The following is a 23,382-nucleotide window of genomic DNA, read 5'->3' as shown; positions in this document are numbered from 1 at the left end:
CCCCCCCCCCCCCCGGAAAAAACTCTGCCAAGATATTTCTGGCAAGGGCCTGACTGAATGAATCTACCATATCATTCTTATAGTTACCTGAAAGGAATATAGGACGCATCTCCACACATTAATATTCTATATGCTTCTTCTGGAGCTCTCCCCAAATATATAACCTACATTTGAAAAGAGAAGAAAAAAGCAATTTATTTCTAAATGAAAATATAGTGCTGTCACTGTGAAGTTTTGTACAATTTCTCTCCAATTAACTGAGCCTGCTTCTCCAGCCTTCCTTCCCAAGGATCCCAAGAATCACCCAGTACCCTATCAGTGAATTCTTTTTTTTTTTTTTTTAAAGATTTTATTTATTTTTTTGACAGAGACAGCCAGCGAGAGAGGGAACACAAGCAGGGGGAGTGGGAGAGGAAGAAGCAGGCTCATAGCGGAGGAGCCTGATGTGGGGCTCGATCCCACAACGCCTGGATCACGCCCTGAGCCGAAGGCAGACGCTTAACTGCTGTGCCACCCAGGCGCCCCAATGAATTCTTTTTTTGCTTAAAACTGCCATAGCTAGTTTCTGTTGCTTGCAGTAAGAGCAGCAAACAAACAACGTCACAACAACCTTTTGTGGTAACAAGTACAGCATTTTTAAAACAGATTTTCTAAATCAGGACATTAGACTGAACACATGCTTTTAACCTCATCTCCGTCCTGAAAATCCACTGAAATGACCGTAAAGAAGTGTGGGGGGGATGGGGTAGGGAGATGGACAGAGACTGGGGAAAAGGGAATTCCATCCATTTAGATTTAACTACTTATAATACTGTACAGGTTTCCTATAAAACTTCATTTGCCTCCTATTTTCATTGGCTTCTTTTATCCTCAGAACTACATTACACTTCCATCTTTATCTGATAGAATTACTTCAAGGAGATTCTTTAGCATTTTGGGTCCACTGTTGGTATTCCTTGCATTTCCAATGGTTTCTTGCTCTCTGCCCTGACGTTTACTATGTGTATGATTTTGGGGGCGTCGTTCCTTTGTCTCAATAATTCATACAAGTTGTTCCACTGTCTTCTGAGTTCTAGAGTTGCAGAAGTATTTTACTAGCCTCACTCTCCCCTCCCCTTTCTTACAGGTAACCTGTTCTAGAAACCTGGGAGTTCGAGAATTTCACTGGCATCATTCTAGTAAACCATCCTCAATCTCCAAGAAGTCTGCCTGGGACTTTCTGAGCTTCATTCAGTCTGAAGGCACAAGTCTTTTTCCAACTCAGAATCTTTCTTCAGGGCAGGGCATTTTCAGCTCATAAATGGGGGGAAGGGGAGGTGGCCACAAACATTAGATTGGGCACATATATTATTACATAAATTAGATTCAATGCGAAAGCTTACTTTGGGATAATATACTTTAAATTTTGACTGGTAAAAAGAAATCACTAAAGGGGTGCATGGGTGGCTCAGTCGGTTAAGCATCCAACTCTTGATTTCGGTCCAGGTCATCATCTCAGGGTCGTGGGACTGGGCCCCGTGTTAAGTTCCACACTCAGCGGGGAGTCTGCTTGAGATTCTCTCCTTCTGTCCCTCTCAAGCATGCGCTCTCTCTAAACTAAATAAATAAATCTTTTTTTTAAAAAAAAGAAATCACTAAAAAAATTAATTATAAACTTTTTATCTCCATTACTTACATATATGAGCTGTTTCCTCAACCATAATTGTGAGCTCTCTGAAATGAGGACCCATGTCTTAGGTTTCCTTTTAAATTCCTGGTTCATATACTATACATGGACTCTGATTCGATGCTTAATTCACTGAACCTAAATCTACTTATAATAGTTAGAAAATTCTTCTTAAGTTTTAAAAAAATCACTGGATTAAGAGAAATTATAAAATCACATATCCAACAAGGATCTTTGAAACTTTGAGAAGGACATGTCCCAAAACTGGTCATAACAGTTGATTCAGCTTCCAGAGGGCATTTTACCAATTTTCTGTTTCAAGAATCATAAATGGAACTTTTCCCCAATGTCTAGGCTGTTTCTCAATATGGTTTTATCCCATTTACTCTAAAAAAAAAATACAAAACTGTAACTATACAGAATCTTCTAACATTTATCTATAGCAGCATACAAATCCACAAAATAAGGTATAGCAGAGAACAAGTGATTCCAAGAACAGGAAATGCTTTGTTACCTAGTACCTAGCACAAATTTTTAAGTACAGTTATTTGTGATTCATGTAAGACTGTAATTTATCATGAATTAACCACAAGATAATCATTTTATAATCTCACTCAACATTTTTGTCTATATATTACTTCCTCTTTTAAGCATCAACTTATCACATGACTTTCTATTTTATTACTATTTATTTGGATAAACAGCATGACAATTCTTTAAGGAAAAATTTTAAAAATTTTAAAATCCAACCCTCCTCTCCTTTCCAAATTTCCTCATTCTCTTCTAGTCTCCAACATGCTTCCTTTCTCTTCTAAGGTTTACTATATAACACCAGTAAAGTCTTTTCTTTTCTGCATTCTATTTTAGGACTTAGTAGTAGACAGACCCCCCTCCAAAGACCAATCGAAAACAACAACAAGAAAAACAAATAAAATACACCTTGAGGTCAATGAGAGTAAGAATAGGGGTTGATTCATTTGTGTGTGTGTGTGGGGGGGTGTATAATTTAAATTAACTAAATGAAATCCAGAGACCTCTTTCAGAGTCTCCCTAAAAAGACCTTCTCTCAAATTATATAAATTTTTCCTTAAGCACCAGATTAAAGATAATTCCTCTTACTCAAGACTGCAGTTCTTTGGTTTCTTCAATTACTAAAACTGCAATGGTATTATTTCCTTCTAATCTTCAAAACAAAAATAGTCTCTAATACATTAAACAATTGTGGGTTGGAATCGTGCCTTGGAACACACGTTCAATTCAAAGAACACAAGAGCAATGTAACATTTCTCTTTTGGGGGAATAAAACCTAAATCCCATGTAATAAACTTTAAAAAAATGTTATTTTTAAAGCCAGTTGGGGAATGCTTGTACATAATGTACATAAATAAATGACACTGGGTATAATGAGAAAAGCTGAAAGAAATTAATAGACTCAAAATAAATCTATATGATGCTGTAGTCTGAACGTCTGTGTGCTCCACCTTGCAAATTCCTATTTGAAATTCTAACCCCCAAAAGGTGATGGTATTAGATGGGGACTTTGGGAGATGGTTAGCCATAGGGGTGGAGCCATCATGAATGGGATTAGTGCCTTATAAAAGAGGCTCCAAAGAGATCCTTAGCCCCTTCCACCATGTGAGAGCCCTCACCAGACCATGCTGACATACCCTGATCTCAGAACTCCCAGCCTCCATAACTGTGGGAAATAAATTTCTGTGTGTTTATAGGCCTCCCAGCTCTGGCAGTTCCTTACAGCTACCCAAAGGCCTAAGGCACATAACTATCAAGGAAATATTTGCTAGTAATCTATCATTTTTAATTGTACACCCATGCATCTTCCCTAGTCAAAAGACCTTGCCATATGAAATTATTTTAAATTTAAGAAAAACCCTATAAATGACTCCTATATTAACACAAATCCTCAAATTAGTAAACTCTAAATCAATGGAATTTTATGATCTGTCACTGTATTCCTGGCAATTTGGAAGCTAGGTCCTTCTCAAATTCCTTTGGTATATTTTCATGAGAAGCTATGTACAAATATAGAATGGTCATTTTAATTCTGCATTGCTGTCCAAAAATAGGAACCAACAAATGAGGAACAAGAGACACATTAAACAGCTGTGGCAGCCAGCTTCTAGAACAGCCCTCATCATGCTCATCTCCTGGTGTTTCTACCCTTGCAGGGGGCCCCCTCCCACAAAGAATAGGGCACCCATGTGTAAACAATGCATAAATGGCAGAGTATGACTTCCGAGGTTTACTCATAAATGACACTGTGGCTTCTGCCATGGATTCTTCACTCTAGGGACCTCAAGGTGTAATTCAATGATGGCATCTGGGCAGCTCATGTGGCAAGGAACAGAAAAGCCTCGTGCCAATAACCAGTGCTAACTGGCCAGGGGTGTGAAATGGACCATGTTAGCAGTGTACCCTCCAGTCCAAATTGATGACTTGTGCCTTGGAACACACGTTCAGATGTCTGCAGACTGCAGCCCAGTGGGTAAATTGTCTGGCAGCAAAAGGTAACAGGGTAGCACAATAAACAGTAAGGAAATGACCACTTCAGTTTGGAAAAAGTGGGTAAATAAGCAAATAGATGACAAGTGCAGAGATGTAAGGATAAGCAAGCCCCATGGCTCAGAAAGTTCAGGAGGGAGAGCCCGTGGTCACCTCTCTCCCTCTGAGGTAAGGTAATGTCTATGAAGAAGCAAAGGACAATCTCACAGGATGAATAAAATATTGAGGAAAAAACACCTGAGAGGTCAGTAGTGCTTTTTGAAGTCACAGTGCAAAGATCTTTTTTGCTGAATAATACCATAGCCATTTCCAGGACTTTCACACCCCATTTTTTTAAATTATCATCTGCCTGCCCCAGGCCCTGTGAAGACTGCTAACCATGGACTACTGATGTATGTTTCAAAACCTGGGAGGGGCTCGATCAGTGGTGAATGAAATCAGTGGACTGAAAGAAAAGAATCACAGTCTCAACATTCAGTTTCAATCCTGACAATTCAGGCCTCAAATAATAGAACCCAATCATTTAGACGCATGCTTCTTATTTCTATTCTTACACACAACATTTTGAAGCTTAAGCTATGTACTCAGACAGCCTATGATATGGTTTTAAAAACCAAAACATTACACAAATCATCCTGAAAATGAAGAACAAAAGGTTATTTAAATTCCACAACAAATGTGGCAGCCTGATACACCAGTAAACCATTTTCAAATATTTTTCATGGAGAGATGTCACAATGTTTCCAGTATTAACTATTTTCACTTCAACCAGATGACATAGTCTTTCCTATGCCAAGACTTGAATGATCTTTTTTATAAAAAATCACTCTCCAGATTAACACAGAATGTTCACGAATCAGTACAAGTTGGAAATAAGCTTAAAGATCCAACTGCTGAATAAAAAAGGTGAGTAGGGACAAGACTATACATAATACACAATTTTATATGATAAAATAAGTAAAGTAAAATCACTTTCACGGCTCCTGCACTAATACAAAAAAAAATCCTAATCACTTTTTAAAAACATATTTTATATGTTTCAACAGTTTTTCATATTTCAACAGTTTTAACTTTTCAATTATTTATATGTATGTATGTATATGTGTGTATATGTGTGTATATATGTGTGTGTATATGTGTGTATGTGTATATGTGTGTGTATGTATGTGTGTGTATGTATGTGTGTGTGTGTGTATGTGTGTATATGTGTATGTGTGTGTGTGTGTGTGTGTGTGTGTGTAGTAGATTGGTATAATAACCCTCGATTTAGATAAAGGGAAACTGCAAGTTTGGCACAGCAATCATGTATCTACCAAGGCCAGACAGCTAATAAACATGAGGGAACTGGCCCTGGGTATTAGTGTACATGGTTACATTATGTGGGTAGTAGGGATATTTTTTTAAAACAAAGCAAAAATCTCGATTTTTTTTTTTTGGCATGAAACCGCCTAATTTTTAAACACTGGCAAAAACAAACCACTATTTATAAATACGCGGTTACATGCTAGCAAGCCACTACTTTCCAACCTGTGGTATTCACTGGTCACCCAAAATCACATTGCTTGTTACTGGATGGAAGAGGGCCTACTGCTCAGGCCTTATTTATAGACCAGAAACCATACTATCTAAAACAAGTACTGAAACAAGGACAGGATCCAAAATTCCAGAGAGTTTAAAGATCTACAATCAAAGCTCGTAACAGAGAGCCATTTCTCTTCACTCTCCCCAAATTAATAGCACCTCGCAAGTGTCACAGGCAGCTGTAATACCAGCGGTCAGGCTCACTAGGGCAAGAAAGGAAGTGAGGCTGTGATCAACTGTGATGCCTACACTACCTCCACCACATGGCCTCTTCCTCTGGCCCATGCCGTCCCCTTCTGGGCACACCTCACACTAACCCAGCCCCTGGTTGCTATTTACAGCAGCCTGTTGCTATTTGCCTTGCCTGTCACAGATACCCAGATGTCTGTCCGGGGATGAGTACTTACAAAGACTTGGGCCGTCCCACCTGATTTTATCTACTCTAGTCTTTGCTGTCCCATCTAGACTGCTGTTTGNTGAACCGGATTCTTACCTACTGCTTTCAGATCCTCTCCTCTCTGCTCCCTTTGGCTTAAGTTCTCATTTGATCCTTTCACCCTGCAGCCACCTTAACCTAACACTGACTATTCTAGGTCCAAAATAATTAAATCCTTAAGGAAAAGTAGACCACAGGTTCAAAAGACCATCATTAAATAACAAATGAAGTCCCTGAGCTCTTAGCATGACTGTTGAAGTAATCTCAAATTCAACACAATTTAGGATTCTACTCACAGACTGCTGAATTAATAAAATCCTAGAACTTAATTAGTATCATAATTTTCAACGGAAATGTTTACAAGGTAAGCCATTCTAAAGGTTATAAAAATTGCTTAGAATTAAAAAATACTACTACAGAGTGATAAATTTTGAACAGGGAATCTATATGTTAGCACAATTAGCTCTCCCAAAGTAATCTATTAAACATTAAAGGAAAGCAAATTTGCAATCTATATACCCGGAGTCTCTGTGCGTCATTTACTTTATACACAGAACACTTTAACCACAAAAAAATGTTAGAAACGATGGTTAATTTCCCAGGCTAGCCCTCAAAAGTACATTTACCTATGGAAGAGCTGAATACTATATATCTGCAAAAAAATGTAACTGCTGGGGCAATAAGATATAAACAAAGTTGATAACCAAGAAGATAAAATGGGAACTGTCTTGTTTTTTAATATAAAAAGTAGATTTAAGTTATGATAATAGTGGAAAGAAGCAGGAAAAAGAAAGAAAAAGACATACAGTGAATGCTTAATTTGTGGCAGATACTCTACATAAATTGAAAATAAAAGCAGCTCAGTGGCCTCTTCCAAAAAATTTGTTTTGCAACTAGAAATTAAAGTTTATACTTACTAGTATAATAATACCCACCACTTCCGCTACAAAGTATACATATAAAAAATTAAACAGTAAGAGAGAGATAAAGTGACAATTATTTCTTAAATGATTATATAGAGTAATTGTGTTTTAAAGAACCTCTGTTCACTAAAATATTAATAAATTTAACAGTTAATGCTTCATTTTTTAAGTATCTTGATTTAAAAGCCTAGTTGTGAGTTCAGCTATTTTTTTGTTGTTGGTTAAAAAAACCCTTTATGGGGGCGCCTGGGTGGCACAACGGTTAAGCGTCTGCCTTCGGCTCAGGGCGTGATCCTGGCGTTATGGGATCGAGCCCCACATCAGGCTCCTCTGCTATGAGCCTGCTTCTTCCTCTCCCACTCCCCCTGCTTGTGTTCCCTCTCTCGCTGGCTGTCTCTGTCTCTGTCTCTGTCTCTGTCGAATAGATAAATAAAATCTTTTAAAAAAAAAAACCTTTATGGAAGTATAATTTACAATCAATAAAAACATCTTAAATGTACAGGTCAATGCATTTCAACAACTGTCCACAGCTGTATAACCATGTCACAATCCAGGTGTCCATCATCCCAAAAGGTTCTCTTGTACATCTTCCCAGTTAATCCCAAATATCTCCCTCCTCCCCATTAAGTCTGAGGCAACCAATGATATGCTTTCTGTCACTGTGGAACAGACATCTTTCCAAGAGCTTCATATAAATAAAATCATGTACAGCTGTTTCAATCCCTGATGTTAATGGGTGCTGTAACTTAAAAGGATACTTTACTGTGGTAAGTAAATGCAAATGCAGGAATGACTACACTCATTTTCTTCATCCCATCCAGCAATGATGGACATTTCGTTAGTCAATTCCCAGCATCCCAAATGCCAATCAGATGTTGTTAAAAAAAACTAAAGGGGAAAGTGCTGCACATTTTAAAAATGTTTAGCAAGTAAGTTTAAAATCCACTGAAACTTTATTCAGATGATTTTAAAGTGGGTTATAACATTTTGTTTTGTGGCTATTAATATAACACTTAACTTTGACAACTACGTCCTTAAAGGGAAAAGACCATTCTGCCTTTCCAGTAGGAAACTGGTTTCAGGATAACCAAATTGGTTTCAGCCTCAACTGGAAGGGGGAAGCTCAATTCCCATAAAAGAAAGCCAACTAATAAATGAAGGATGAATAAAATAATTAGAAATTATGGTTCTACTGAAACCGTAATGTAATCACTGAATGAGGCAAGTACTATTAATTGTTTAAAACACCAGACGCATGGTTGATGGGGAACCGAACATACAAACAGTTCCAAGATAACAGCACATGGAATCCATTAAGTCATAAAGGAGAAACCATGCATTGAGGAATTTGATGTTAGCACCGAATCCAGGGGTCATTTTTGGCATCCTTAATGCCTTAATGGAAATATAGGTATTACATGTTTTCTGATACGATGCAACATATACTGCTAATGCAGGAACCTATAGATTTAACTTCCGCTCATGAGACATACAGAGAATGGAGAAACAAGTTAAAAAATATCACAAGGAAGAAACCAGAGAAATTCAAAAGGTGGAACACCCCATAAGAGGTCTGGCCTCTTCCATAAATCAGTATTAGCAAAAAGGGACCATGCATGTGTGAGAGAGATTAAGGGCACGACAATCACACAATGTATGGTCCTGGATGAGCTTTGGCTTTGGACATTCTGGATCAACAGAGGGAATGCGAATATAATCCAGGAGTCTGATATAATGGAGTACGTACTAAAATGGAGGAATGGGCCACTGACTGAAAAACACAGGTGATAAAACTGTCCTGGTGAACATAAAACATATGGTATATTACACACACACATGTACATGTCCTGCTTTTACAAATACAAAAGGGGGTTCTTTTTAAGGAAAGTCTTCTAAATTTCTCAAGGGTATAAATATGGGTTCTGACATGACATTTTTTACAACAAAATAACAAAACAAAATTTCAAACTTTTATTTTCAAAATACTCTCTTCACTATCATGAATTTGTTTTGAAAGGCACTTGCTTTTCCACCGAAAACTTCACCTTTACTTCCAATGACAGGTTAAATACCACCCCCCCCGCCCCAAATCTGGCTAGGTAATAACCACTGACGTACCACGACAGGGTAAACTTACCACTTCATAAAATGATGTGACGCACTTACCTTTTTGTAAAAAGAAAAACTCCTATATTCTTCAACTCTTCCACAATGAGGGAGGAGTACAGAAGATTTTTACTTTCACCATAATTTGTTAACAAAGCTCCTACCATTTCAGATTGTTGGTGAAACCATTTACCAGGCCACATAAAGTGCAAGACTTGGAAACACACACATCAAAGACATGAATAGTTACGCCAATAACCTCACTTCTGCCACATGTGGCAGTTGACCACCTGACAAAAGGGACTAACAGAGCATGAGCATATCAATCCTGTTTTAATAATGGAGTATTTTGACTATTTGCAAAACCTAACCTTATCCTATGTTTTTAAGACAAAAAAAAGAAATGGAAATACTGACACTTTATTCTCAAGCCTCCTCCACACTCCAGATTAGGTCCTTCTGAATACATGAAGATGAAGACAGCACTCCTTTCAGAGGCCCAGAGGGTAAAAGGATGGATAGAGAGTCAGTCCATTTGGAAGACTTCCTTCCTGACAGTTCTTCCTCCAGATTTTTTGTTCTAACATTACCACACCATCTTCCAGCTCAATCACTAAAAAGCATTACTATTTCCAAAATTCCTCAACAACTCCAGAAAAGCTGATCAAGGCTGCAGACCAATTTTTAGGAAACTCTCACTCTTTCTAAAAATCTTCAATCAGAGGATTCAACAGACTTCAAACAGATCAAATCCTCACCTCAAATCCATCAACCCCACACCTGATGTTTAATCTTTGAAGTGTCTATATTATATCTTGACATTTCTTTGCTATTATTTATATATTTCCTTTTCTGGGGCACCTGGGTGGCTCTGTCGGTTAAGAGTCTGCCTTTGACTCAGGTCATGATCCCAAGGGTCCTGGAATTGAGCCCAGAGCCTGGAGCTGGGCTCGCTGGTCAGCGGGGAGCTGCTTCTCCCTCTCCCTTGGCACCCCTTGGCCCCCACTCATGCTCTCGCACATTCTCTAATAAATGAACAAAACCTTTAAAAATAAATAAATTTTCTTTTCTTAGAAGTTTTTCTCCTGTTTTCCCACCTAGCATCATTTCAACTCCAAGCTCCTACTTTAGCCAACCAGCCATGGCTGCAAAGACTTTTGTTACAGCCAAGAGCTATAATCCTCTCGTCAAGCTGGCTTCTAACTGAGCAGAGGTATGAGCTCAAGTGATGTTCAAATTGCTTACCTAGCACTTTCCTACCAATCAAATCAGTGCTAATCTGAGATCGTAAAATCCTGAAAGGATTTCTAACTCCAAATATGTTAAATATAGAAAAATAAACTTCTACGTGCCAAAATGCAACCATAAACAAAGTCAAAAGGCCAACACCAAACTTAGAACAAATATGACAACAAATTTTCAGTAAATATGCCAAGGGGTCATTATTTTATCGCTAGTAGTAAAAAACAACAGCAATAACATTTTTTAAAAAGAGATTTCTTATTTATAAAATTATCAAGCACTTTGTTTTTAACAAAACTGTGGTTCCCACCATGCTCACAGCCACCCTCTCTGGGGGTTCTTCACACTGAAGTCACCATGTCTGGTTCCCCTTGCCCGCCCCTTGCCCCCCCCCCCGCCTCCCCCTCCTTGGGGACATCTCATCTGACCAGAGACAAATGACTGGCCCAAGAACAGCCTAGGCAGAGCTCTGTGAGTTCCATTCAGGAGCACATTCTCTTAAATGGAATGTCTTCAGCCATTTTCTCTTGGATAATGTAAAGACTTCTACTGTCACACTAAAGGGCCAAATCTCCAGGGATCCCTTTAAAATTTTACAAACCCCAAGAAGACTGGCTGCATTCCTTTTTCTGTAAAGCTGTCATGATTTATTCTAATCCATGGGGTTCCTCTCCCCAGTGAGGGGCTAAGTAAAGGGACCAAATGCCCCAGTTAAAAGAGCCAGCCCTCCATACTCTTTTTCTTAAGAACTTGCATAGGCTTCCTCTTTCCCTAAGAATTTCTGTTGCTAGGCACAATAAACACCAGGAGAGATGGGGGGGGGGACGACAAAAGCACCACATCTGGGTAAGTTTAAGAAGGCGAATTTTAGTAGACCTAATCTACAACCCGTGTTTCACACATTCAGAGACGGTAAGAAAACTTAGAGCTATCCCAGGAGCATCTCTTCTGGGAGCACAAGAGGGAAGCAAAAGCAAAACGGCGTTAGTCACATTTGCTAATGATTTACTGTAAACAGGGGAAAGGCAATTACGAAATGTTGACGTGCAATTTCAGCTAGTACCACCAACTTCTAGTTTAATCACTGTATATTCCAAATTATTAAGCTATATACCAGAAAATAATTTTCAAAAGGAAGAAAGCATGACAGAGGCAAGTAGCAAGTTGGGGGAAGAAAAAACTTACCTAAAGAACTTCAACAACAATCCCCTTACAGTGGCTGGGAGCGGAAGACACAGCCACTTACTATTCTTCTCCAGTGAACAGGATAGCTAGCTTCCACACCAACAAACAAAAAGCTAAGGGGCTCTATTCCGGAGGAGCTCTCAGCCTACTCTGGAAGAACTTTTGCTAAGGTATTCCTGCAGATGAATGTACTAGGCAGTGATAAAACGTGACTCTAAAAACAAAGATCTTCCACAATGCTTATAAATAAATGAAATTTATAACTCTTGTGTAATTACTGGTTATTCCAAAGCTTATTTTCCAATGATTCAAACAGACCTCGGGGCGCCTGGGTGGTTCAGTCAGTTAAGCGTCTGCCTTCAGCTCAGGTCATGATCCCAGGGTCCTGGGATGGAGCCCCCCAGTGGGCTCCCTGCTCGGCAGGGAGCCTGCTTCTCCCTCTGCTTCTGCCTGCTGCTCCCCCTGCTTGTGCTCGCACTAGCGCGCTCTCTCTCGGGCAAACAAATAAATAAAATCTTAAAAAAACAAAACAACACGTAAAACGAACAGACCTCTCAATGTCCTATGTAACCTACATAGTATGTAACCTTTTTTCTGCAACACTGACTCACCATGTCCTCATGCTAGATGTTTCCATGAGAATGGAGAGAATCCATAAGAATAGACCTAGGAATCACACCTTCCTTAGGAAAAAAACTGCCTATATTCAAATTATAAAGCACTCTTACCTCACACTTTGATGTTTTTCTAGAAAAAAAATCTATTATTGGTCCTGACTCCACTTTCACAACTTCACTAAATGGATCATGGGTTTATAAAAACACAGCTTTGGGGGCATTATTTTCTAACCTTAAGTGTCATAAAAGGTTTTCACAGTAGTTGTTCAATTTTCAAAAAAACAGGTTTTTAAAGAGCAGTTTTAGGTTCAGAATAGCAAAACTAAGTAAAAGGTACAGAAATCTTCCATATACTCTGTGCCCCCAAATATGCACAGCCTTCCCTGTTGGTCAAATCTTTAAAAGCAAACATGCCTTAGAAAAAGTAATTTTGGGGCGCCTGGCTCAGTCAGTTAAGTGCCTGCCTTTGAGCCCCGAGTTGGGCTCCCTGCTCAGTGGGGAGCCTGCTTTTCCCTCTCCTTCTGCCTGATGCTCTGCCTGCTTGTGCTCTCTCTCGCCCACTCTGTGTCAAATAAATAAATAAATAAAAACTTAAAAAAATAAAAAAAGAAGAAAAAGTAATTTTAAAATTCCAACCGCAATTTAAAGTACGACTGTTGTATGCATTTTCACTAATATGTTAGGAAATCAGTTGAATACTTACCATATAACATCCAATAAGGAAAGCAGCATTTGCTTGTTTTCTCTGATCAGAGCCAGTAAAATGAATAATCTTCTTCCTCATCATTGTGATGGACTACATAAAGATAAACCGGTGTTAGTATTTTCTCTTTAAGTTTAAGTTTTCTAAAACTTCATTTTGTGATGAAGATAGATTCCAAACCTTAATGTATAAGCATTCGCCTTAGCAAGACCTTTAAAATTATTAACTCTGATATCCCAAAATACCATGTACCTTCCCATAAAAGACATGTTCTTGGATCAGGATGAAAGTACAGTTAAGGGGTAGGGAGGGAACATGAACAGATATATCCTTGGAGTATAAGCTCTGAAAGAATACATGAGATACTGGAAAAGGCAGTGGGGGGGAAGGAGACTTTTCTTTCCTTTTCCTGTTTTTGGTTTTAAATCAATTCCCAAAACCGTTATAATTAAAAGGGTATATTAAAACAGGCAAAAATAATTCGTTCTGTTAGAAATCAAGATGGTGAATGGGGTATGAGGGCCGAGTGAGGGTGTGGCAGAGATAACAGAGCAAAAGTAGGCTCTTACGTGGTGGTGATACTGTTGTTCTTGATTTGAAGACCAAGATGATTACCTACATATATTCAGTTTGTGAAAACTCACTGAACTGTGCACTCAAGGTCTGTACCTATTTCTGTACGTACATTATACTTCAATAAAAAGTTAAATAAAAATGCACATGATTATAGTTAGCACCTCCTCACCTGTATTTCACTAACATGAGCAGAAACAGATTCAGGTAAGCATAAGGAAAAGGATATATTCAGTTCAAAAAGCACATATTTCTTAGTTTCTGTGAGTCAATGATGAATGTGTACATATTTTCCTTTAGTTGTTTACATAGAGTAAGAGATCCAGATTGATTTAAAAAAAAAAAAACAAAACCCAACCAGCCATAGAGAAACACAAGCATAAGACACTTTAATTCAAACTCTCAACACACTTTTGTCATAATTGAATAGGCAGTAATGTTTCCATCAGGTTGGATGGTCAACACCCTGAAAGTTGTTCTGGAAAATGATAAAAAGTTAAAAAAGGAAAAAAAAAAAGGACCAATATGCCAATAGACTCTTGGTTGAGTCAAAGGATAAAAGGTGGAGTACAGGGAAGGAGAAAAAAAAAAGTCTTTCCAAAATTAAACCAAAGAAACATAAGGGGAGGTCCTGCAGGGAGGGAATTATTTTTAGCTGCCCAGCCCTAAATGAACAAAAGACCTGCCATTAGCAACTGGAAAAAAGGAGGAGGGTGTGGACATAAATATACAAGGCCGCAAATGCTTTTATTCCTATTCAAGAGAAAAATAAAGTCCAGAAAGAAGAGTCTCCATCTCTACATAAACTTGTAGGGCAAAAATATGTAATACAAAAAGAAAAGACAATGCTACAACTTCCATTTTTCAGATTGGTAACTCCTTTGACAGGTGCTTCTAACATTTATAATGGGGAATTTTAGGTTTGAGGCTCAAGGGAAAAAAAAATCTGCCTTACTCATAAATTTGTAATACGATTTAATTTTTAATTGAAAATAAATTTTATTTCTTCTGTTTATTAGTATGATAGGTAATCAATTGGATAAAATTGTTTTTTAAGAACTACCTTAAATCCAATATTTTCTACTTGAGAATCTACAGTGACTAATTTGGATTGCTAGCAGTAAACACTTTTTTTTGATGTGACCGTAAAGTAGAAATTTTTTAAATAAAGGAATGGGGTCTGAGTTCAAAGTAACGGAAATACACTTTTGCAACTCTCATATACAGTCTTAAAGGTATGCTGTTTGCTCTTGCTTTCCCTGCTCCTTAATGGTATGTATAAAGGTGGGGGTGAAGGGTCACAAGTATATTACAATACCCTGGGAGATTAAAGATAGAATGGAAGTAAGATGAGCCAATATTTTTTATTAGCTTGCTAGTAGTCCGTCAAAGTAAAGGCAGAAGGAATAATGACCAAAGCAAAGGAAGTTTCTTTTGCAAGGTTTCAGTTCCATTAGATCAGACAGCAAGAGGTTTCACTTTTATTAACCAATTTCTACTCTGGCTTTTCAAGTATCTGAGCATCACCAATCCAAACCAGAACCAAATGACCCAATCAATCTTAAACCATTCAGTCAAAACTCTGGAAAGCAAACATATACACTATGACTATATAAAACGAAAATCACATGTATGTCCCAAACACCACTGCAGTGAGAAATAAGACTTTTTTTTTTTTTTTAATAAAAAAACAGAGATATGTTTTCCTTTCTTTTCCCTCCCCAGAATCAGGCTAACAATGATTGCCTAAGTCAAATCTTAAGTAAAAAAGATTTTACCTTTAATTTCTTATTTATCTTGCAACAATATCTGTAAACCATTGCCAGATTGAGTGGTCCAAAATCTGCGTAGAAGCTTTAAAAATGAAAAATAAAAACAGACGTATACATTCTAGATCCTCTAAATATAAACGCCTTTTTGGAACTACAAGATCCAACTAAGACAAGAAAGCATACACCAAATTGTCATCGGTCATACAACTTAATGATACTGTTGTACCAGTGGTAATTTAGTGGTATCCTGGTGAAGGAATGCCTAATAAAAAATAGGACAAGCGCTACAATGCTTAAATCTAGCCTCAGTAACATCTGATAAAAAAGCTGTTTTTCCACACATTTTTCCACATTTTACCTTTTATTGTAGTAGTTTACATCTCATTGTACTTTAAGCTGGTGGAATTTCAAATATAAGTTGTTAAATTTAGGAAGGTTCCTTCATTTTGATATTTTCCCTAAGGATCTACTTTATTACCAAGGATTTTACTACCAAGAAAAAAAGCATTCTACCATTATCAATCAACAGATTTGTAATTTTCCAAGGCTATTCTATTTATAAACATACCTTTAGATTCTTCAAAATAAAAAAGAGTTAGTAACAATCGTTTAAAAAGCAGTACTTACTTCTCATATTCAAGTTCATTATCTATGCTGAAATAATGTACATTTGATGAACTCTTTGGTCTGCTGTAGAGAATGGCAAAACAAAGGCGATCTGAAATGGAAAAATTGCAATGTTCCTTCCTTCAGGTTATTAAAAAACGTTTCACATATCATGATGCAACTCTTTTCAGATGAAGTCAAATTTTTATTTTTTTCCATGCATGGTAATAAGGGTGCCAATGGGTAATTTCAAAGTGTTGTGCTATTTTGGTAGGTAACAATAAATAAGCGACATTCTTAAAGGAGAAATTGTTTTAAACCATACATTTCAATAGCAATACGTAATTTTTCACATAGCAATATGGCTAGATTTCTAGAGGAACCTCTCATTACAAAACTTTGGTTCCCCTGGGCTAAGAAATTTCAGCAAACAGCAGTATGCATTTGATAGTTAGGCAGATTACTTGCGCTATGTTTCACGAGGTTTTTAAGTCATCCTAAAAAGTTATTTCAATACAAAACAGTATTTTTTTAAATAGAAGCTAAAGAACGCTATCAAAATCGCTGCAAAATTAACGTTTACTGCTATAGACCACAAACAACAAAACAAACCATGTGTTCATTCAACTTTTCTTAGGGATCATGACTTTTGTAGTTATTTTTACAATTAGACAAACTACCATTACAACAGAAGCAATGAGAGGTTTCTCCAAGATGAGTGTGAGATGAACTTGGGTTGCATAAATGCAGTTAGGCTCCTCTGAAGTTCGGCAAGAATGGTAAGGAGCAGTAATGCTCAGAGGCTCCACCCTTCCTCCTCTGCCTCACCCCAAAAAAAGTTGCCTAAAAATCCACGGTGAAGCAGTCACTTGCCATACCTACTAGTAGTAATACGTAATGCTAATAGAATACTAACACTCTGATGTAGCAAAATAAAGTACAGCCTTCAAAATAGTAAAAAACAAAGAACGCCAGCTGGCATCCCTTCCCCAAATGGTAATTTAAACAATTTTTGTCTGCAATTCAACTCACACAATCGCTGTATTTATTTCCTTGCAAACTCCTCAACTGAACTGTCTTGCAACCACAAACACTCAAACGGATGACGGAGCTTATTCCTTTCCAACCACAAACGACCTTTGATCCCCGTGCAGAGAGTGACCTGGGATTTTGCTCCCTTGGGTGAGTAGGGGCAACCTCTCTACCAGCTGGGGGTGTATGGACACCGGCTTCCTAACTGCACACGTCTGGGCGGATTTGCCCCAAAGAAAGACCACGGCTGGGGACGAGGAGTCCCGAGAGGCCACCCACGCCCGTGAGACAGCATCGGCCTGGCCCCGAAGTTGAAGGGCGGCTCCTGGCCGGCAGGCGCCTCCTCGCCTCCCCCTGCACGGCCTGACGCCCCCTAAATACGGCTGTCACAGCGGCTCCCAGGACAGGCGAGCCCCGCACCACCGCACTCACCTTTGATCACCTCCGCCACCAGAGGGGTCCCTGCGCCCTCCCGGCTCATGACTCCAAGGCATCTGGAAGGCGGGGCGGAGGGAAGGACCGGGTGGCCAGGGAACAACCAGCCGCTGAAAGAGGAGGCGCCGCGACCACACCCCCAAAGTTTAAAAAAACAAAGTTTAAAGGGCCGCGCCCAAGCGCAGGGCACAGCGACGCCCCTCGGCCACCCACCACACGGCAGATGCGGGCCAGCCAACCCCGGAAGTTCAAAACTTCTCAAACGTCCCCAAACAGAGCGGCGACGGAGTGGGGCGCAGAAACCAGCCCCAGCCGCCCGGGCCGAGCCTCGGGCCGCCTCGGGGCCGCCGGGCGGTCATCTGCAGCGCCAGGCCGGGCCCCGCAGCGATTCTGCACTTGACGGCGGGACCTGCGGCAAAGCGCGGGGGAGGCGGGTGGCAGCCTCGTAAAAGCAAGCGGCTCCAAAAGCCATTAAAAGTACTTCTCAGAAGAGAAGGGCTCGGCGGGAACCTGCCAAGCGACGGGGGCGGCGGCGGCGGCGGCCACAGCCGCGCACGCAGCTGCCCTCGCCGCCGCCGCTAGGGGGCACTGCGGCGGGAGCCAGACAGGCCGGGCGGGGGGGGCGGTCCTGGGCCGGGACTTCGTCCGCTACTGGGTCCGATCAGGTCGGGTCGGCTCCAGGCCCGCTGGGTGCCGGGCTCGCCAGAGTGCTGGCATCTCATTAAAATGGGCTCTCCGACACTGTTCAGGACTTAAAAGCAAGCCTAAAAACTGAGGCCATGTGCTCCTTTAAAGGCCTTAGATTTCACCTCAGAAAAGCACCGGGATGGCTTTAAAAAATTCAGACACAATACTAAGCATCCGTTTAAAGTATTTTCTAAATCTATGTTACTGTGTTAGTCTCAAGTGAAAAAAAATTAAGATACAGTGTGAGTATGGTCCCGATTTTGTTATATATACTGGTGCTGCTGGGGCCGTGGGTGGTTTTCGTTCCCCCCTGTTGTTTTTCCAAATTTCCTACAGAAAAGTATTGCTTTACCCATGAAAAAGCTTGCCATGACCCTCCCTTAGAGAGAAAGGCAATACAAAACAACTCTTTCCCCCAAATTACTTACAGTCTCAGTACAACATATGCATCATAGGACAGTATACACAAGAAAGTATGTATCTTTGCATCAAAAGCAAGCCTGCATACCTCCTAACCTTACTCTAAAATTTCCAGACAGATCAAAGACTTTACATGTAAAAAACAACAATGAATTATTTCTGTACTCTCCAACTGGGCCTTTCTAAATGAAACGAAACATAAAAGCCATAAGAGAATTGACTACTAAATTGATACACATTTTAAAAATGGTTTTCATGGCAAATAAATGTAGAAAGTCAAGACATAAACTGGAAAAATATTTTTAAATTCATCTCAAGTTGATGCTGAACTTCAAAATACAAAATGCGAACGGAAACTACTAGGTGCTATTTTGCCTTCAGACTGGCAAAAATCAAAGGGGTCCGATAAGGCATCGTGTTGGTGAGTCTGTGGGGAAGCGGGCACTTTCTCTCACGTTTCCTGTGGGTAGGAATACAAACTGGGACAACCTCCCTAAAGGGCAAGGAAGGACAATTTGGCAGAAATTTTCAAGACTGAAAACTGGCAAGACGGCTAAGATAGGGGGCGCCCTGCGTGGCTCAGTCGGTTAATTGGTGGCCTTCAGCTCAGGTCATGATCTCAGGGTCCTGGGATGGAGCCCTCCATGGGGCTCCCTGTTCAGTGGGGAGTCTGCTTCTCCCTCTCCCTCCCCCCCCTTGGATGCTCTCTCTCTCACTCAAATAAATAAATAAAATCTTAAAAAAAAGAAAAAAGATTGCCAGGATATGCTATTTAAATGCTACCATTCCTACCATTTATTTGAGTGTATGTTAAGGATACATACACATTTGTATGACCATATATGAAATCTTACATTGCAAACCTCCAGAAGGATATACAAGAAACCGATAGGAGTGGATGCCTTACAGGGGAAAACTGGGTGTTTAGACACACAGAAGGGTAAGTGAAATTTATGTCTTTTTAAAACTTTCAAATTTTGTACCATATATTATCTATTCAAAATTGTGAAGCTTTTGAAAAGTGAACTTGCAGGCTAACTGTTTTTCCAAAGCTGACTCTTCATCAAGATACACAGCATAGTAAGCACAGTACAAGGCAACCTGGAAATGTTCTTTGCACACATTTAAAAAAGAGAACTAGTTAGTAACTTTTGATTACTACCTATATATATCTCGAAATCCAGTTTCTTCTAACAAACCCAAATAAAACTCGGAATACCTAGAGGGAAGTGGGAAGAGAGTTTTATGTATCACAGGGAAGTAAAAAAAAAAATCACTGATTTTTGATGTCCAATTATCCTTGTAGAATATATTCTCAATATTCTACTGCTAGAATAATATTGCAATAAACTGCTACAGAGACTAGAGTGCTATATGAGAGCTATTTATTAGAAAGCTGGAGCTAGAAACAGGGATCTTTACAAAGTTTTGCTTAAAGGTTCATGATTAAACTTATAAACCTAGTGTGAACCCACGTATCTTCCACTTACTGGTTCTGTTGTCAAAAACAGAAAACTGAAGTTTTAAAGTAATAAGCCTTCTTGCCTATACATGCCTGTCCCATAATGTTGCCTCTCTTGCTTCTCTGAGTAAAATGATACAGTAGAAGGAAATGAAATCTCACCATTTTAAAATGTTAACAAAAACATTCAGCATCCTCACACCAAAGTTGTCTGTTTTGACTTGGCTTTTTGGCCTCCAGTTTGCTACTTCTTCCTTTAATAACGATGTTAAATAAATGAAAAACATTTTCCTACATGACAACTGTAGATATTTGGGGATAATTAATCAAACAGAGGGGTATGTTCTAAACCAAGTGAGAAATATATGTAGGTGTCAGGTGTCACTGATAATACGGTATAAACCACTTTTTAACAGAAAAGATTAAAAGCTCTACTTGGACAGAATAGACACAATGGACTTCCTACTATTTCTCTTTACCCTGGAACTGGACTGACTTCACAGATCCTGGCAGAGCAGCTGGAGACATGAACAGCTTCCCTACTGGATAAGGGAGCTCACCACAAGACAAGCAGAAAGGAGGATTCACATACCTATGGAACAAAAGAGAACAGGTAAAAAAAAGCAAACAAAAAAACCAAAAAACCAACAGTCTCCACCTGAGAGAGAAGGCAACAGGCATCAAGCTCTCATCTGTGTTAGTCATGCATCTTTGAAGGGAAGAAGTGACCAAGTGGAGCAGACGAAGAAATGTTCATGAAAGTACTGATTTAGAAAAAGAAAACAATGACGGTGAGCAGTTACTGAGAATTTAGTGCCAGGTATTGTATTAATAAGCTCATTACAACCTATGAGGTAGACACTACTACTGCTACCATCAGTATTTTTCAGGAAATGAAGCCTAACCTTAAAGAGGCAAAGTGACTAACCTAAGCAAGGTCTCAAAACCCATCGTAAAGTAGCAGAATTAGGACAGGCTATTAGATGGAAGCCTAAGATTTTTAAAATCCCTGCCTCAGAGCTTGCCCTAATATAAAGCATGAATAATTAAAACAATATGATTTTAGCACAGCAATAGACAAATACGACCTAGGCATGTATGAAAACTTAGTATATGGGGAAAATGATATTTCAAGTCAGCAACAAAGAAGGCCTTATTCAATAAGGGGCAAATATCCACATGTATAAAAAGAAAGTGAGATTCCCATCTCACCTATTACACAGAAAAAAATACCAGATTACATAATTTTTTAAAAGATGTCAGATAACTACAAAAACATACTAAAAAGTTTTACAATTTAAATGGGGAATTTTGGGGGTGCCTGGGCTGCTCAGTTCGCTAAGTGTCTGCCTTCAGCTCAGGTCATGATCCCAGGGTCGTCCTGGGATCCAGCCCTGTGTCGGGCTCCTTGCTCAGGAAGGGAGCCTGCTTCTCCCTCTCCCTCTGCCTGCTGCTCCCCCTGCTTGTGCTCTCCCTCTCTCTCCTTCTCTCTCTGTCAACTAAAATAAGTAAATGAATAAATAATTTTTTTTTAAATGGAGATTTTTTAAACACGACACAAAAACTCAAGTCATAGAGGTAAAAAACAGAAACTTAAGGGAAAATATATAATAAAGGGTTAATAACCAGAACAGATAAAAAGTAACTACAAAGCAACAGAATAACGCAATAGAAAATAAAACTCTCTGAAGGCCATAAACAGCCAATTCAGAAAAGCAATACAAACGGTCAATAGCATATGAAAAGAAAATCTTCCCAGTGGCTCATCATTAAAAAAAAAAAAAAATCCATCATCATGAACAGATTACAGAAGAAAGCCCCATGATTATCTCATTTAATACAGAAAAAGGATCATTAAAATGAACTCAGTTCCAATTAAGTCTTTGTATAAAGAGCCTAAAGGAGAACTTTCTTAACCTGATAAAGATTATCTTCCAAATACCTCTAGCAAATATCGTACTTCATGATTTAATTTGTAAGCATCTCCCTGAAATCAAAAACAAGACAACAGCTCCACCATTACAATAACTGGAAGTTCTGGCTGATGCCAAGAAAAGAAAAAGAAATGAGAGAGTAGAGTTGGAAAGTAACCACTTGTCCTTACTGACAATGATTATCTTCCTAAAAAATACAAGAGAATCTGTAGACAAACTATTAAATAACCTAATAAACTTTTGCAAAGCTTCTAGATATAAAAACCAAGAGTTTTTCTATATATTTGTAATAACCAATTATGAAATGTAATAGAGAAAAATGTGCATATCCTTTATGAATATATGGGAAGACAAAGCAGGTTTATGATTGGGAAGATTCACTATCAAAAGATGGTGATTACCCTCAAACTAAAGGCAATTCTTACTAAAATCTCAGTAGAGCTTTTGGTGGAACCTGACAAGCTGATCCTAAAATTAATTTAGAAGATCAGAGGGCCAAGAAGAACTAAGAGCACTTTGAAAATGAAAAGGAAAGTGGGGATGCCTGGGTGGCTCAGTTGGTTAAGCGTCTGCAAGCTTCTGCCTTTGGCTCAGGTCACGGGGACTGGGCTCCTTGCTCAGCGGGGAGCCTGCTTCTCCCTCTGCCTGCCGCTCCCCCTGCTTGTGCGCACGCTCACGCTAGCTCTCTCGTGCTCTTTCTCTCTCTGGCAAATAAATAAAACCTTTAAAAAAAAAAAAAGAAAGAAAGAAAGAAAAGAAAAGGGGCCCTTGCCCTACCACATAGTAAAACTTAGAATACTATCTGGCACAGATCAAATAGACAAAAGGTAAAGACGAGAGCCCAGAAAGAGGCCACATATACACGGAAACTTCGCATATGGCAGAGATGGAATTACAGATCAGTAGGAAAATTAAGAATACTCAATACACGGTATGGGGATAATTGGTAGTGCATATTGTCAGGGATGGCAGGAGGGAAGACAATTTGATTTCACATCATATGCCACCTGTCCCCAAAGAAGAAAAAAATCTCAGGTGGATTAGAATCCTAGATATGAGAAGAAAGCTTTGAAAGTTTTAGAATAATAGAAAAATAACAGCAAAGGGATGAATTTTTTTTAAGACAAGACACAAAAGGTACCAACTATAAAGCAAAAGTTTAAGAAATTTGGTCACATGAAGATTTGATGCTTCAGTTCAATACAAGACCCCATAAGCAAAATTTTAAAAGAGAATTCACACACTAGGAGAAGATAGGTACAATGCATAAAAGCAAAAGAGGATTAGTATCAGAATTTACAAACAAATATAAGTCAAAAAGAAAAAAGCTAATACCCCAATAAATATATGGGCAGAAGATGGGAATAAGAAATTCACAAAAGAAGAAACATAACTGTCCTTTCTCGCTCTTCTTTTTAGGGCCTATGAATATGAGGATGGTTTTGGTCTATGCTATGCCTTGTGATGAACTGAGTTTATTGC

At 39.0% G+C, this 23,382-nt stretch overlaps 1 protein-coding gene across 8 annotated transcripts in view; it reads right to left on the bottom strand.

Moving 5' to 3' along the window:
• CDC14B (cell division cycle 14B) overlaps positions 1 to 17,577 on the bottom strand; it is a 53,343-nt gene extending 35,766 nt beyond the window's left edge. For 2 of the 8 annotated variants that reach the window (XM_008711811.2, XM_008711812.2), the window contains exons 1-5: positions 17,395 to 17,572; positions 15,952 to 16,042; positions 15,331 to 15,406; positions 12,980 to 13,072; positions 88 to 164 (exon numbers count right to left, since the gene is read on the bottom strand). In XM_008711811.2, the coding sequence (XP_008710033.1) occupies positions 88 to 164; positions 12,980 to 13,072; positions 15,331 to 15,406; positions 15,952 to 16,042; positions 17,395 to 17,443 (386 nt within the window). In that variant the 5' untranslated portion in view covers positions 17,444 to 17,572. Of the gene's footprint in view, positions 1 to 87; positions 165 to 12,979; positions 13,073 to 15,330; positions 15,407 to 15,951; positions 16,043 to 17,394 lie in introns of all 8 variants that reach the window. The other 6 variants (XM_008711806.2, XM_008711808.2, XM_008711807.2 and 3 more) reach the window with 6 other exon arrangements.
• Positions 17,578 to 23,382: the final 5,805 nt, after the last annotated feature.

The sequence above is a fragment of the Ursus maritimus genome, unplaced genomic scaffold, assembly GCF_017311325.1.
Source record: "Ursus maritimus isolate PB19 unplaced genomic scaffold, ASM1731132v1 scaffold_34, whole genome shotgun sequence".
Taxonomy (NCBI): Eukaryota; Metazoa; Chordata; class Mammalia; order Carnivora; family Ursidae; genus Ursus; species Ursus maritimus.
This window is presented reverse-complemented; position numbering and strand designations above follow the sequence as displayed.